This window comes from Moschus berezovskii, chromosome 22 (genome assembly GCF_049115385.1).
Source record: "Moschus berezovskii isolate FMDL1 chromosome 22, NW_MosBer_1.0, whole genome shotgun sequence".
Classification (NCBI taxonomy): Eukaryota; Metazoa; Chordata; class Mammalia; order Artiodactyla; family Moschidae; genus Moschus; species Moschus berezovskii.
This window is the reverse complement of record NC_142481.1, coordinates 39,363,001-39,377,622: the sequence shown is the minus strand read 5'-3', so window position 1 is coordinate 39,377,622 and position 14,622 is coordinate 39,363,001. Positions and strand designations below refer to the sequence as shown.

Below are 14,622 nucleotides of genomic sequence, written 5' to 3'. Positions count from 1 at the left end.
GAAACCACACCCGGGAGGCAGCAGAGGCAGCCAGGAGCACCCAGGTCTCAGGGCACGCAAGCTGCCCCAGGTTGTGCTATGACCCCCTGGCAGGGCCTATGGTGCTCAGACCTGGGCCTGAGCTGTGTTCTGTCTTTGGGAACAGAAAACAAAACACAAAGCAAGTCGCTTGGGTTTGCCCGCCCTTATTCCCCACGCCTCCACGCCTCCAAAGACCACCTGGGTGATCCATCATCCTCCCCCTCAAAAGTCACGCAGGGACAGGACTTCCTTCCTTTGTCCACTTGAATCCTCCCTGTTCCTCAGAGGCCCCCTCCAGGACGCTTCTTCCAGGAAGCCTCCCTGCTCACTGCAGCTCCTGATCTTGGTGGCAAAGAGGCACACACACAGGTCCCTTCTTGCATCCAACTGCCTGTCCCAACTCGAGAGCTCCCTTAGACAGGAATGCTCCAGATGAGCTGAGGCCAAGAGGCAGGGGTCGCCCGTATCTGAGCACCCTCTCCAGGGCTGGGGAGTCTCCCTGGGCCTCACCTGAAGTGGAGGTTCTTGAACGTGAAGTGGGTTTCTACGATGCCGGTGGTTTTGACCCTGGTTCGGAGGATGTCCTGCTCAGTGGGCTGGTAGTCGGCGGCTCCAATCCGGTCCAGGCTGTCCAGGTAGCTGGGGACGGCAGCACACGGGGACCGTGGACCAGGTGTGCGCACTGCCCTCCCAGAGCGCCAGCCCCGACCCAAGCCAGGGAGGGATGGCATCACCCGTCCAGGGCCAGGCGTGGGGCGGAGCCGAGGAAGAGAAGCTCACGTCCCGGCCTCAGGTGCTCAGAGCCTCTAACTCAGACCAAGGGCTTCGTGCATGGTTCCAAGCTCGCTCAGACAAGGTCAGACTTCTCAATGAGACTAACATGTTTATGGGCTTCCCAGGTGGTGCTAGTGGTAAAGAACCTGCCTTCCAATGCAGGAGAGGTAAGAGACTCAGGTTTGTTCCTTGGGTCGGGAAGATCCCCTGGAGGAGGGCATGGCAACCCATCTAGTATTCTTGCCTGGAGAATCCCATGGAAGCCTAGTGGGCTACAGTCCATAGGCTCCCAAAGAGTCCAACATGAATGAAGCAACCTAGCATGCACACACTGTCATTTCTTCATCTTAGAATAATAATGGGCTAAAGTTAGGTTCTAGTCTTTGTGTGCATTATCATGTTCCACCCTCAATTTCTTAAGGTAAATGTATTATTTCCTAGATTAGAAAACTCAGGTTTTGTAATGAAGGTGAGTGCCTGGACCAGCCGTGAGTCAGGGGTTGGGATCCCACCTCCTAACGGTACCCTGCAGTGCTTCCCAGAGGCCCTCTGCGCCTCCGCCTGCCTCTCGCGCTCCCAGGTTTACCAGGGGGCTGTCACATCTTCCTATCTGGTGCTCCTGGGAGGGAGGCCCAGAAGCCACACAGCCAGGCAGGGGCAGGGCCTCACTGGGACCTTAGGCATCATGGCCCCTGCCATGCCATCACTTGCCCTGGAGACAGACCCGGCCTCTGCATTTGGCCCTCCAAGGCCACACACTGGGAAGGCTTTAGGGGTTGGTACGGGTTAAGGTTTGAACCCTAAGCCAGGTTGGGATCCAGGAAACCAGGAAGGAGGGAGCTCACTCAGACTGGAAGGAAGATTCAGTGATCCACAGGGCCAGCTGGGCTACCCATCCCTGTGCAAGGAGCATCACATGCAGCCCACAGGGAGCAACCTCGAGGGTCTGAGTCATGGCGTGATGTGGGAGTCCCAGGCTGTGCACAGGGGGGCCAAGCTTCATCAGCACCCACCCTAGACCCGCTGACGGGGCTGACTCCCCAGCTTGTGGACGTCTGTGGGGCTGGGAAGGGCAGATGCCTCCACAAAGGAGGGTGTCCACCAGTAAACCAAGGATTTGAGCTGCCTCAAATCGTTATGAGAATTCTCCCTAAGTAAACATAGCCAATGTTAGTCCCAGGTTCAGGGAAGGTGAGCTTGAAGCCACACTCCTAGAAAGGGGACGATGCTGCTGTGGGGGTCAAGGCTGGGTCTGCCCGACTCCAGAGCCAGTGCTCTTACACAGGCCTCCAGGCCTCCTGTCCGCCGTGGAAGGAGGGAGGCTGAGATGGCAGAGCAGACCTGAAAGCTCTGGCCGCCTTGGAGCCTCCTCGCCAGGCCCATGGGCACATGGGAGGCCTCCAACCTCAGCCTGGAGCAGGTCTTCCCAACCTCTCTGTACGTGCCCCTCCCCTGCCCCCACTGCCTTTGCCAGAAGTGGTGCTGGTTTTTTCAGGAGCCTCCTCCTGTTGTCCCCAGCTGGAGACCTGGGCTGGGAGCCTCTGGTCTTGGCCCCATCCCAGCTGGGGCACCCTCCTTTACGCAGACAGCCTGGCCCTCCGTCTCTCTGCTGGCTGAGCCTCATGCAGGGAGGCAGCCACAGGAGGGTAGAGGGTGCGCTCAGGGGACTGTGCACCTACTGTGTCTACTGCCTGCCAACTGTCCCTGCTGCTGTGGGGGCACAGGCCCCATCTCCCAGGCCTCTGTTCCTGGGTGTGTGTGCATGAGGTACTTAGCAGAGAAGTAAGCTGGACAACACGTCCGGAGGTGATAAATGTCAGGACGGAAGACTCAGACTATCAATAGGGGGAGGCTGGCTGAGGGCCACTATTTGGTATCAGGTGGCTGGTGAAGGCTTGTGGAGCAGGAAAACATTCAAGAGGAGACGGAGAGCATGAGGGGATGAGCCTCTCCTGGTCCAGCAGAAGGACCGGTGGGCGCAGAGGCCACACCCACTGTGGAGGAGGAGCTGGGCCTGCAGGCGCTGGGCAGGAGTCGGGGAGAGGCTGTGCATGGGGCAGGGCGGGGCAGGCAGCAAAAAGTGAGGCTGGAGGGGGTGATGGAGGTGATGGCACAGCACACAGGCCCCTGAGCTCAGTGTGAGCGCCTGGACTTTCACTCCTGGAAGGCTCTGACCAGAAGGGTGCTTTGCCAGTCACACCTTTAGTGGAGACCCGGGTCTGGGGAAAAATGATCCTCCCAAACCATAGAACTAACTACCTATTACAGCCCCGGCTGGCATGTGCTGGGGTTTCTGGGCTTCTGGGACCTGTCTTGGAGCCATCGTTCAGAGGGGAGATGGAGTGCCGGGTGTGTTCAAAGACCCACGATAGAGGGAGACCTAGGCCGGATGGTGTCCCCTCACCCTGAGCCCTGGAGCCTCCCAGTAACGTGAGAGGCCGGCTGGCCTGCCCCCCGTGGCTGGGCGGGGACATGTGGTGACTGGACTCCGGGCCTTGGAGAGCTGCTCACACTGTCTAGGATGTGAGAGAGAGAGTGTGTGTGTGTGAGGTGTGTGTATGTGTGTGTGTGATGTCTATATCTCGGGTATGAGAGAGAGTGTATGTGTGTGTGAGTGTTTGAGGTATATGTAAGAATGTGTGTGAGGTGTAAGTGAGAATGTGTGTGTGTGTGAGAATGTGTGTGTGTGAGGTGTATGTGAGAATGCGTGTGCGTGTGTTTGAGGTGTATGTGAGAATGTGTGTGAGTGTGTGAGGTGTATGTGAGAATGGGTGAGTGTGTGTGAGAATGTGTGTGTGTGAGGTGTATGTAAGAATGTGTGTGTGTGTGTGTGAGGTGTATGTGAAAATGTGTGTGTGTTGAGGTGTGAGAATATATATGCGTGTGTGTGAGGTGTATGTGAGAATGTGTGTGTGTTGAGGTGTGAGAATATGTGTGTGTGTGTGTGAGGTGTATGTGAGAATGTGTGTGTGTGTGTGAGGTGTGTATGAGGTGTATGTGAGAATGTATGTATGTGAGGTGAGGTGAGTGTGTGTGAGGTGTATGTGAGAACATGTGTGTGTGTGTGAGGTGAGTGTGAGAATGTGTGTGTGTGAAGTGAGGTGAGTGTGTGTGAGGTGTATGTGAGAACATGTGTGTGTGTGTGAGGTGAGTGTGAGAATGTGTGTGTGTGAAGTGAGGTGAGTGTGTGTGAGGTGTATGTGAGAACATGTGTGTGTGTGAGGTGAGTGTGAGAATGTGTGTGTGAGGTGAGGTGAGTGTGTGTGAGGTGTATGTGAGAATGTGTGTGTGAGGGGTATGTGAGTGTGTGTGTGTGTGAGGGGTATGTGAGAATGTGTGTGTGTGTGTGAGGTGTATGTGAGAATGTGTGTGTGAGGTGTGAGAATGTGTGAGGTGAGTGTGTGAGGTAAGTGTGAGAATGTGTGTGTGTGACGTGTATGTGAGAATGTGTATGTGTGTGAGAGGTGTATGTGAGAGTGTGAGGGGAGTGTGTGTGAGTTGAGTGTGAGAATGTGTGTGTGAGTGTGAGAATGTATGTGAGGTGAGTGTGAGAATGTGTGTGTAAAGTGTATGTGAGTGTGTGTGTGAGGGGAGTGTGAGAATGTGTGTGTGTGAGGGGAGTGTGAGAATGTGTGTGTGTGAGGGGAGTGTGAGAATGTGTGTGTGAGAATGTGTATGTGTGTGTGAGGTGTATGTGAGAATGTGTGTGTGAGTGTGTTGAGGTGTATGTGAGAATGTGTATGTGTGTGTGAGGTGTATGTGAGAATGTGTGTGTGTGTGAGGTGTATGTGAGAATGTGTGTGAGTGTGAGGTGTATGTGAGAATGTGTGTGTGTGTGAGGTGAGGTGAGTGTGTTTGAGATACATGTGAGAATGAATGTGAGGTGTGAGAATGTGTGTGTGTGTGAGGTGTATGTGAGAATATGTGTGTGTGTGTGAGGTATATGTGAGGTGTATGTGAGAACATATGTGTATGTGTGTGTGAGGCATGTGTGAGGTGTATGTGAGAATGTGTGTGTGTGTGTGTGAGGTGTATGTGAGAATGTGTGTGTGTGAGGTGTATGTGAGAACGTATGTGTATGTGTGTGTGAGGTATGTGTGAGGTGTATGTGAGAATGTGTGTGTGTGTGTGTGAGGTGTATGTGAGAATGTGTGTGTGTGTGAGGTGTATGTGAGAATGTGTGTGTGTGTGAGGTGTATGTGAGAATGTGTGTATCAGGTGAGTGTGAGAATGTGAGGTGAGTGTGTGAGGTAAGTGTGAGAATGTTTGGGTGTGTGTGAGGTGTATTTGAGAATGTGTATGTGTGTGTGTGTGAGAGGTGTATGTGAGAATGTGTGAAAGGAGTGTGTGTGAGGTGAGTGTGAGAATGTGTGTGTGTGAAGGTGAGTGTGAGAATGTGTGTGTGAGGTGAGTGTGAGAGTGTGTGAGGTGTATGTGAGAATGTGTGAAAGGAGTGTGTGTGAGGTGAGTGTGAGAATGTGTGTGTGTGAAGGTGAGTGTGAGAATGTGTGTGAGGTGAGTGTGAGAATGTGTGTGTGTGAGGTGAGTGTGAGAATGTGTGTGTGTGAAGGTGAGTGTGAGAATGTGTGTGTGAGGTGAGTGTGAGAGTGTGTGAGGTGTATGTGAGAATGTGTGTGAGGAGAGTGTGAGGAGTGTATGTCACCCAGAGTTGTGCCAGGCAACAGCCCTGTTAGGCCTCTCTCTCCCTTCCGTCACAATAAATCTACTTCAGGCCCCAGATTCTGTCGGAAGACGAGAGTGAGCAGCTGAAACTGCAACAGCAAAGCAACCCTGAGCCAGGAAGTGCTCGAGGGACTCCGGAACCTGCCTGCGGGCCGCCTGCCCTCGGCAGAGCCCTGTCCCAGAGGCGGAGGGCCGGCTCCCCGCTCACCTGGGGGAGTTGACAAGCACTCAGTCAAGTCGCTCCTTTCGACTCACCAAGGTAACAGCCAGAAGAACTAAAAATAACCCTGTAACTAGCCAAAAACTGGGGGTGGAAGTGGAGAGTGAAGGAAGGAAAGATGGGAGGGCGGGAGGGGAGCTAAACTCCTCAGCTTTCGCAGCTGCAGCCGTTAAACACCACCGATGGCTGGCAGGCCAGGTTTTCTGGACGTCACTGGGACAAGCGGAGACAGTTAGCAGTGGGCGTGGGCGGGCCTGGGAAGAGGAGTCCACTGTGAATTTTATACCTTTCCCTACTGTTAAAAAAAATTTTTTTTTTGCAATGGATTGATACTATGATTAGTTAAGTGACAATCACTTAAGTGGGGGGCACGGGTTGATGTCCTGAAGCCCCTGAGGGCAGTGGGGGATGGGAAGGGCCTGGACTGAGGCTGAGCAGGGGGCAGGGAGTGGGAGAGGAACAGGGCACCCTCTCCAGGCCTGACTGGCGGGGCTGGGGGACACCTGGGCCAGAATCTATGATTTGCGTGCACAGAGGTGTGGACTTGAGCCTCTGGGCTCACATCCCTGCCACCCAGGTGTCCCGGGGACTCATCAGGGCCTGGGGCCTGGGTCACTACCCCCTGGGACTCACAGGACACGAGCGCTTGCCCCCAGGACAACCTAGGTGCGCAGAAGGGGAGGACAAGGCCCTGGTTTGTCAGCTGTCCCCACGGCCAGCGGCCACGCCCCAGGGCCTGTCAGTGAAGGCTGCCTTCTCGGCGCTGGCCTCCTCTGCATCAGCACCACGGAGTCCACCGTCTCTTACTCTCGGCGCTACTGACACTGTGGGTGTGACATTTCTTTGCTGAGGAGGGTTGTCCGACGTGTCCCTAGCAAGTCAGCAGCATCCTTGGCCGCTACCCACTAGATGCCGGTAGCACCACCCTAGTCAGGACAACTCAAAACCTCTCCGGACCGTTGCTGGTGTGTCCTGAGGGGCAAAGGGGCCCCGGCTGAGAGGAGGTTGAGGAGATCAGTGTCGGAGCGCATGTGTCCTCACGCAGTGGGGTTTAAGCCCTGAGGTGCCCACTGAAAACCTGGGCACAAGTCTGTAGACGTGGGTGCATTTCCTGAAAGCTGGAATGCAACCCCAGTGTCTTCAAACAGGAGACACATCTCTGACCACTGAGGACCATTCCCTGGAGCCCCCGATCCAGGGGCCAAGGACACGTACACCTGCAGACGCCTGGAGTGACTAGGCTGCGGCGGGCAGTCCTGTGGCCCCGTGGTCGCTGGAAGGGCCACCTCGCTGCCCTCCCCTCTCCTACCTACCCACCCTCCCTTCTTCCCTTCCCTGCAGGTCAATCTCTCCCCTCTGGCCTCTGTCCTCATTAGTTGTAATGCAGTATTAAAGTGTGTGCCTGACTACTTCACTTATCTGATGGGTTACATACTCCTTATTTTTAAAGATAGACGAATGGAAAGCTTATTATTTTCTCAAAAAGAAAATCATGCAAGTTATTTTCTGCCCATGTTACCCTTGATTTGTACTTATGGGGTTAAGGATTCTCCAGGGGAACAAAAATGTTGCTGCACTGAAAACCTTCCTTCTCGAGGGGCCCGGCCCACTCCAGGGCAGGCGGGTGATGGCCCTGGCCCTCTGGAAGCCCGCTGTTAGCTGTCTCTTGTGCCCCCGACTTCCCTGACCTCCTTCTCATCCTCGGGGGCGGAGGATGGGCAGGAGGAGACGCCCCTTCTCCTTCCTTCCTGACACACAAGACAAAGTATCTCACAGCGGTTCCAACCTCAGCCCAGGGCACCTCCTTGCCCTACCGTCCCCGCCCCCAGCCCCTTCCACGCCGCATCGCTGCCCAGCTGGCGGCCTCCCGCCTGCCCAGGACACTCACTATTTGGCAGAGTCGTTGAGCTGATACTCCCGGGACCTGTTGAAGCACTCCTGGATCCCCGAGTCGCCCCAGAGTCGCATCATGGCGGAGAGCAGCTCTGGAGAGAAGGGCTCCGTGTCTTCCATCCGACTCACCACGTCACACACCATCTTGGCGTCGGCCTGTGAGGAGATGAGGACACGGACAGTCTTTTATTTGTGGGCACAACAATGATCACTGGTCGGTGACCCCACTCTTGAGTCCTTTGAACCTCGCCACTCTCCAAGAGAGCAAGAGAGACAGACACCCCCCTCCCCCCGAGGCCACGGCTCAGGGCTCAGAAAGTGAGCAGGAGGTGGAAATCTGCAGGTGGCCTTCAGGGTGGGAAAGACACGAAGGAAGGGGGCAAGGTCAACACCTGGAAGGCACAATAGCTGACAAAAGATTCTCTACGAAGGTGCTTGTGTATGTGCTAAGTTGCTTCAGTCACGTCTTGACTCTGTGTGATCCCACGGACTGCAGTCTGCCAGGCTTCTCTGTCCATGGGTCTCTACTAAGGTATGTGGGGGGCAAAGCCTTCTGTGGAAACTTTCAGAATCAAGCTGTCCAGCTCAGTAGCTATTCACGTGTCAGGGCCTGTCTAATGCAGCAGGTCAACATGAAGGTGCAGGCACTGTGTTCCCTCCTGCCTGCCTGCCCGGGGAAGGAAGCTGTAACTAGCCTGGAGGCCAGCAAGCCACACCCATGATGCCATCCCAGACCCAGCTCCCTAGGGTCAGTGTCCCACAGACCCCAGCCCTAGGATTCCCAAGTCTGCCACCAGGAGAGCCTGGGTTCCGGCCCCTCTCCAGCACCCGAGCCTCTCCTGTGGGCAGCCACCGGAAAGCTGGCCCTGGGACCCAGGCGCTGAGTGCCTTAGGCAGGCGGTGACTCAGGGAGGCAGGGGTGGGTGAGCAGGGGTGGTGCCTCCACCTGGGGCTAAAAACAGGCCTGTGAGTCAGGGCCCACACGCTGATCCTGCTCCACGTGCAAGCGTGACCTCGGGAAGGCTCACCCGTGTGAGGAATGGCTGGGAGAAACCTGGCCAATTTCCCAAACTTCTTCCTTTGGACCCCACTGTCAAGGTTTCTGCCTGATCCGAGAGAAGGACCTGAGGGTGGTGGGCAGGGCCAGACTTCCTGCTAGGGGCAGACACCCTCTACCTAGAGCCATGTTATGCCTCAGCCAGGCCACTAGAGGGTGTGGTTTAGAAACCTGGGCCTTCCAGAGCCTCTTGTGCTCCTCTGTGTCTGACGTGGAATCCTGGGAACTGCACTCCAGTGGGATGCGGTGCACTGTTTGGGGAAGGGCAGCCTAGAGCTGTCCTCCTGGCTCTACCCCATCACCAAGGTGTGGTGGTGGTGGGGGTCTTGTGCTGGCAACACCTCTCGATCGGCCCTTGCTCTATCTCCTGTCTCCCCAGCTCAGTGCATGGCACCACCATCGGCCCAAACACTAAGATTCAAGTCACCCACCTCCATCCCCATATCCACTTCTCCCCATCTCCTCTGGGACACCCCTGAGTCCAAGCCACTCCCTGTCTTTTCCTGGCTGTCCCTGGCCCCCCTCCCAAGGGTTCCTTGCCTCCGTCTTGCTTCTCTTCAGTCTGTCTTCCACACCACAGTCAGCAGGGAGGCCGTGGAAAAAGAACTCCCTGTTTTTCCAACTGGGGACACTGACACCCAACTTAAAGATGGCATCTCTTAGTCTTGCTTGTGGCAAAAATGTGACCATGTGACCAGTTCTACCCATGAAGAGATCAGCCCAACTGTAGTGAGGTCTTTGGAAAAGGCTTTGTAAAGGGAAGATGCACCCTTTTTCTCTCACTTCCTCCTTGCTGAAAGCTGTGATGGCTGGAGCTCTAGCAGCCAGCATGGATCATGAAGATAAGATCTATACCTCTAAAAACAGTCAGGTCCTTGACAACTTTGTGGGCACTCCATACCTTTTTTTTTTTTTAACTTTTACTTTTTTAAAAAAAACTTCTAGCTCATTTAAATCGCTGTTTTCTAGGTCTCAGATATTCACAGTCAAACCTAATTCTAATGAATACAATAACTGTTTAAACTCTCAATGGCTTCCCATTATTCCTAAATTCCAGACTCCTCACCGTGACCAGGCCTGGCTGCTCTCTGTTCTGCCCTTCTCCCACCTTTCCCCTCTCCTGGTCCTCTAAGCACACAGCCTTTCCTCTGCTCCCCAAGCAGTCAGGGTCATCTTACCTCAGGGCGCTCCACCCAGCCAGATCATCCTTCCCCTGGTTCTGCCCCTCTCCATCTTAACGTCACTTCCTCAGGGAAGCCCTCCTCTATGCCCCCAGGGAGAGTCTGCCCCCACCGTGCACCAACCACACCATAGGTCACAGCTGGTGTTGTACGCGCCTGTCCCTCGGCTTTCTGATTATTCAGGGCACCCGCATCTCACAACGCTCTGTACACAGCTGGTGCTCTGCGGTATTTATGAGATGAACGGGTCCTTGGCATCTGACTACCAGGCATGACCCCAGTTTCTCACCCCACCCACTCTGTCTCCCAAGTCTTCTAATCTCGTCTGTCTCAACAACAGTGTGTCTAGGTCAACCACAGCAACAGCTCTGCCGGGGAGCCATCCTGTTTAACAGATGGGGAGACTGAGGCTCAAGGTCACATGCTACTAAGTGGGAGAGCCTGGACCCAGGGTTAACCCCTACTGTGCTCCAGTGGACAGCCCTGGACTTGCATCTCAGACACTGGTGTCCAGCCCAGCCCCTCACCCCCACCACCCTGAGCAAAGGTGTGGAAAATGGGTAAGAAAGAAGGAAGGGTGAGGGTGGTGGGAAGGAGGCGTCCCGCCTATGCACCTGGAGGACTGGCGGCTGCCAGGCCTGGCCAACACTGTGGGGGCCAAGCTAACAAGCAATTAATAGAGCCAGAGGGGGCCCTTTGTCCCTTTGTCCTCCTGCCTTTGGGGCCCTGGGGGGTGGGGCTCACACTGGGCCTGACCTTCCTGTCTGGGTCCCCTCCTGGGCCAGTGGAGGGGTGCATTTTCCCACACCTTGCTCTCAGCTACAGTCCCCATGGCGCTGCCCGTCTCGCTGGTCAGAGCATGCCCAGCTGTCCTGGCAGCAGGGGGTGTGACCCAGCAGACGCGTGGACCGGGGCAGATTAGCTCAGTGGAGGGTGCTGGGGCGAGCTTCTGTAGAAAACACACCCTGTGCTCCCACTGGTGGTGGTGACCAGCTTCGAAGTGGCTGCGGAGGGCCCAGTCCCTCTGATCTGCATCCTTTTCTGCTGGACAGCTGCCTCCTCCACCGGTGGGGCTTCCAGTCCCTCCTTTTCTGATACCAGAGCCTCTGCTCCCCTGAAAGAGGGCATTCCTCCCCGACTCAGCCTGAGCAGTCTGAGTGGGGTGGCCTCTGTCCCATGGTCTCGGCGTGGACGCACGGTCTGGGCCTGGCCAATCTATCCCTCTGCCCTTAGTGAACAGTTCTGGGTGGACAAAGAATCCCAATCTGTCAAGTAAGACTAACCTGATCAGCCCCAGGACACCTGCATAAACTATCAGGACAGCCCCTCCAAGGAAGGACCCACCTGAATGGGGAGCCATCCCTGAGGAAAGCAGGGCTGAGAGAGGGAGGCACCCCGAGTCCCTATGATACGTCAACACCCGGATCCAGCTGTACATGCAGCCACACACATTTCTGGCTTTCCGTCAATCAATCCTCTGACTCTTTCTTAACCCAGCTGAGGACGTGTTTTTGTTTGTTTGGTGTACCTCTGCACAACAACCTCAAAGAGGGCTACACTTCCTGGTGTGTCGAGGCCAATACCAGGCTCACCTCCTTCAGGCAGACCCCGCCCATCGCTGCGGTCCACACAGCTCCTCTGGCATCTGACTCCCCTCCCCCTTCCTGTCTGGACCATGCCCTGGGCACACACACAGGCCCACGTGCTGCGCTATTTCCTGTGGGGGGGGGGCACCAAGACAGGTTGCGGGCACTGGCCACGTCCCAGGGGCTGTCTGCTGGGCTCCTGGAGACAGTTCTACACAGGAGCTGAGGGAGGCTGTCCACTGACGCCGTGCCCAGCGGTCCCTGCGTGGTGCGCTGAGTGCAGGACATTCGTCACTGCGGGCGCTGTCACACACTGCAGGCCCAGGCCAATTATTGCCACTGCTACAGACAAGTGTCTAACATGCCCCCATGGGGCACCACTTCCACTGAGGGTCATAGTCAGGGAGCTATCTGCTGACCCAGGGCCAGGCAAACAGCAGTGAGGGAGCGGGCCCTTCTCTCCCCCATGGCCTCCAGGGGCGGAGGGTCGCTCCCAGGGAATGTGCGAGATGCCGCGTTTCCTCAGACACACACGCCTGTGGCGTGGGTCCAGCAGGTACAAAGCGCCCAGTGTGCCTGGCCCTGCACAGCTGCCGCTCTCCACCTGCTGGGGCTGCCCATGCTGTGACGTCCGGTTCCCATGCCCCCCCCAACCCCCAACAAGTCTCCCTCCTTTTCCCACAGCCCCCTTTGGTCACCCCTGCCCTGGGCTTCTAGTTTGTTCCATGCGGACTTTTGGGGGCTCAGGCCACAGGCTCAAGGCTCCATCCACAACTGGGCTCCTGGCGTGAGTGGGGTCTTAACCGCTCTGAGGCTCAGCGTCCTCCCCTGAAAACCAGGGTGGCAGCCTCATCACTTCCTTCACAGGGTTCCCTCTTGTCATGGGAGCAGAGGGCACTAGCACAAGACGGCCTGAGGGGCGGGCCGGGCTGTGCCCCACCAACCCAGCCGCCTGGGGACCAGGGATGAGGAGGCCAACCTGCCCGCCCTTGGGGCGCCTGGGGGCCGGGCTCATGGGAAGGGGGAGGCACTGAGGAACGCGTGTCTGGGACCCTGCGGTTCTGACTATGAGCTGCAGGCAAGATGCCGTTCTGATGGGTTTCAGATCAGGAGGCTTGGGGCACAGGAGCGTCTGTGACTGACTCTCAGGGCCACCTGCAGGATTCTCCTCACCAGGTCAGTGGTTTAAAATCAGCATCGACACTTCTTTTCATCAGAGCCGGTATAAGGGTTTCTGGCTAAATGATATCTTAATGGTCACACATGAATGTTGACATACAAATGCCCTGAAGCTGCCCTAGGTGGAGGTGAGATACTTTTGTAAAGCCCCACAGCGGTGGAGATGACCCTGTGGACACCCCATCCATGAGCAGCTGAAGAAAGGGGTGGGCAGGGAGAGGAAGCAGCGTGCACATGGAGACGAGGTGACCTCCAGCATTTGAGGGGGGTGCGGAGCTCTGCCAGGGTGCCTCCCAGAAATAGGCTTGCCCTGGGTCAGTGCTGGGAAGCAGGGTGCCAGGGGAGGTGATGGGGACAGCTGCCCCCCTGAACTGGCAGCACACAGGGGTCTCCCCCAGCAGCAGACAGGCCAGGCCCCCTGCACCAGGAGGACATGGGCTCCTGGGGACTGGCCATAAGTGTACTTGGAAAGCAGTGCCCATGATGCAGGGGCCAGTTGGTGCGGCTGCCCCTTGGCGTCCATGGCTGAGGGGTTTGCCCTCCTGAAAGCCATCTCCATACTATGAGGAGGGCCGGAGGCTCCCATGGCCCTGCCCATCTCCCACTTCCTGGACCACAAGAGAGCCCCCCGCACCCACTTCTCTTGCCTAATGTCTCATGTTCACCCTTCTCAGAGATGTGGCTGGTGCCTGCCTGTTCTGTGTCACACCAGGGGTGATTGCGGGGTGAGAGGTGACCAAGGGAAGCGGGAATCAGCCTGCCTGAGCCACTGGCAACCAATACCACACACATCTGCTCACACGCCAGGCACTGCAGGGCCTTGCCATTCCTTGCCGCTGCTGCCGCCCCCCGCCCACCGTGAACGCATCGTCTGAAACTGGGACGGCCAAGTGCATGATAAACACTTGGGTCTGCAAACTCCTCCCCTCTCTTCTGAGCAAAGGGGCTTAGAGCTAAAGTATGAAAAAGAGCCTTTCCTTCTCAAGAGGCAAAATGCAAAGGATATGGGAGGGAAGCGAATAGGGATTTTCAGTCAGGTGACCCAGGTTCAATCCTGGCTCTGCTGTTTTTTAGACTTGTGACCTTGACCAGATCACTTAACCTCCCTGAGCCTCTGCTCTCTTTAGTTCCCACCTCACGGGGTTGTTTGCGCAGATGAAAGGCTAAATCGATGTGACACAGCTCTGCAACATAAAGAGCCCTGCAAATGTTAGTTATTATAAGCAAAGATGAGGTCCCTGAGACACAAACAACAAGCTGACATAAAATTAGCGCGCTTTGTACAAGACTTCTCAGGCAAGCAGGATAATCTTGATAACAATAATCATAGTAATTATAATAATAACCCCTTCCGTTTGAGGAGCTGCTTTGGATCTTTCAGAGTTTTCCTCCTCTAATGTTTTAGGCCAAGTGAAGTGTGAGTGCGTGCATGTGTACATGCACACACATACACACACACACACACAGTCCTCTGGCTGCAAAGGAAGTCTCCATCGTGCCCTGTCCTGCCACGTGCATTGTAGTAGCTTCAGCTCCCACCAGGGGGCAGGAGCGCACAGGCCAACAGGAGACGTAGGGCAGCTGCACAAGCCCATCCCAAGAGACCAGGCAGGGCTGGGCCAGGCCGGGGGACATGGTTGCCGACTCTGTTCCTCAAGTGAAAGGAGCTGAGAGACCCCTGCTGCAAGGTCAGCAGGTGGAGAATGGCAGGGGGCACCTTTCCAGGCACTTTGTTCGCCACCAGATCTGAGCATCTGGGGAAACACTGAGGTCCTGGTCTCTCCCTTCCTCGCTGCCGCTAGGGTGACGGAGAGAGGGACGTACTCCCTCACCCCTGCTTCCCTGTCCCTGGGCTAGCAGACGGCTCCCGAGCTGTGACTCTCAGTGGACGTGGTCCCCCCAGGGGTACTTTAGACATTCAGGGGTTTTTTTGTTGGTGGCAAAACCTGGGCACTATAGGCAATTAGCAGTTGGGGCCTGGGCACGCATGGGGCTCTTTCTTTACTGGGACTTAGCAAAGGCCTGTAC

At 56.1% G+C, this 14,622-nt stretch overlaps 1 protein-coding gene and 1 long non-coding RNA gene across 3 annotated transcripts in view; one reads left to right on the top strand and one right to left on the bottom strand.

Moving 5' to 3' along the window:
- The window catches only part of LOC129547086 (guanine nucleotide-binding protein G(o) subunit alpha), a 173,559-nt gene that overhangs the window by 11,655 nt on the left and 147,282 nt on the right, over positions 1-14,622 (bottom strand). For both annotated transcript variants that reach the window (XM_055412725.2, XM_088830139.1), the window contains 2 exons: positions 7,587-7,747; positions 532-660 (listed from right to left, as the gene is read on the bottom strand). In XM_055412725.2, the coding sequence (XP_055268700.1) occupies positions 532-660; positions 7,587-7,747 (290 nt within the window). The remainder of the gene's footprint in view (positions 1-531; positions 661-7,586; positions 7,748-14,622) is intronic.
- On the top strand, positions 5,602-7,116 carry LOC148774403 (uncharacterized). Its single transcript, XR_016035802.1, has 2 exons — positions 5,602-5,737; positions 6,847-7,116. It is a non-coding gene; the product is annotated as an uncharacterized LOC148774403 (long non-coding RNA).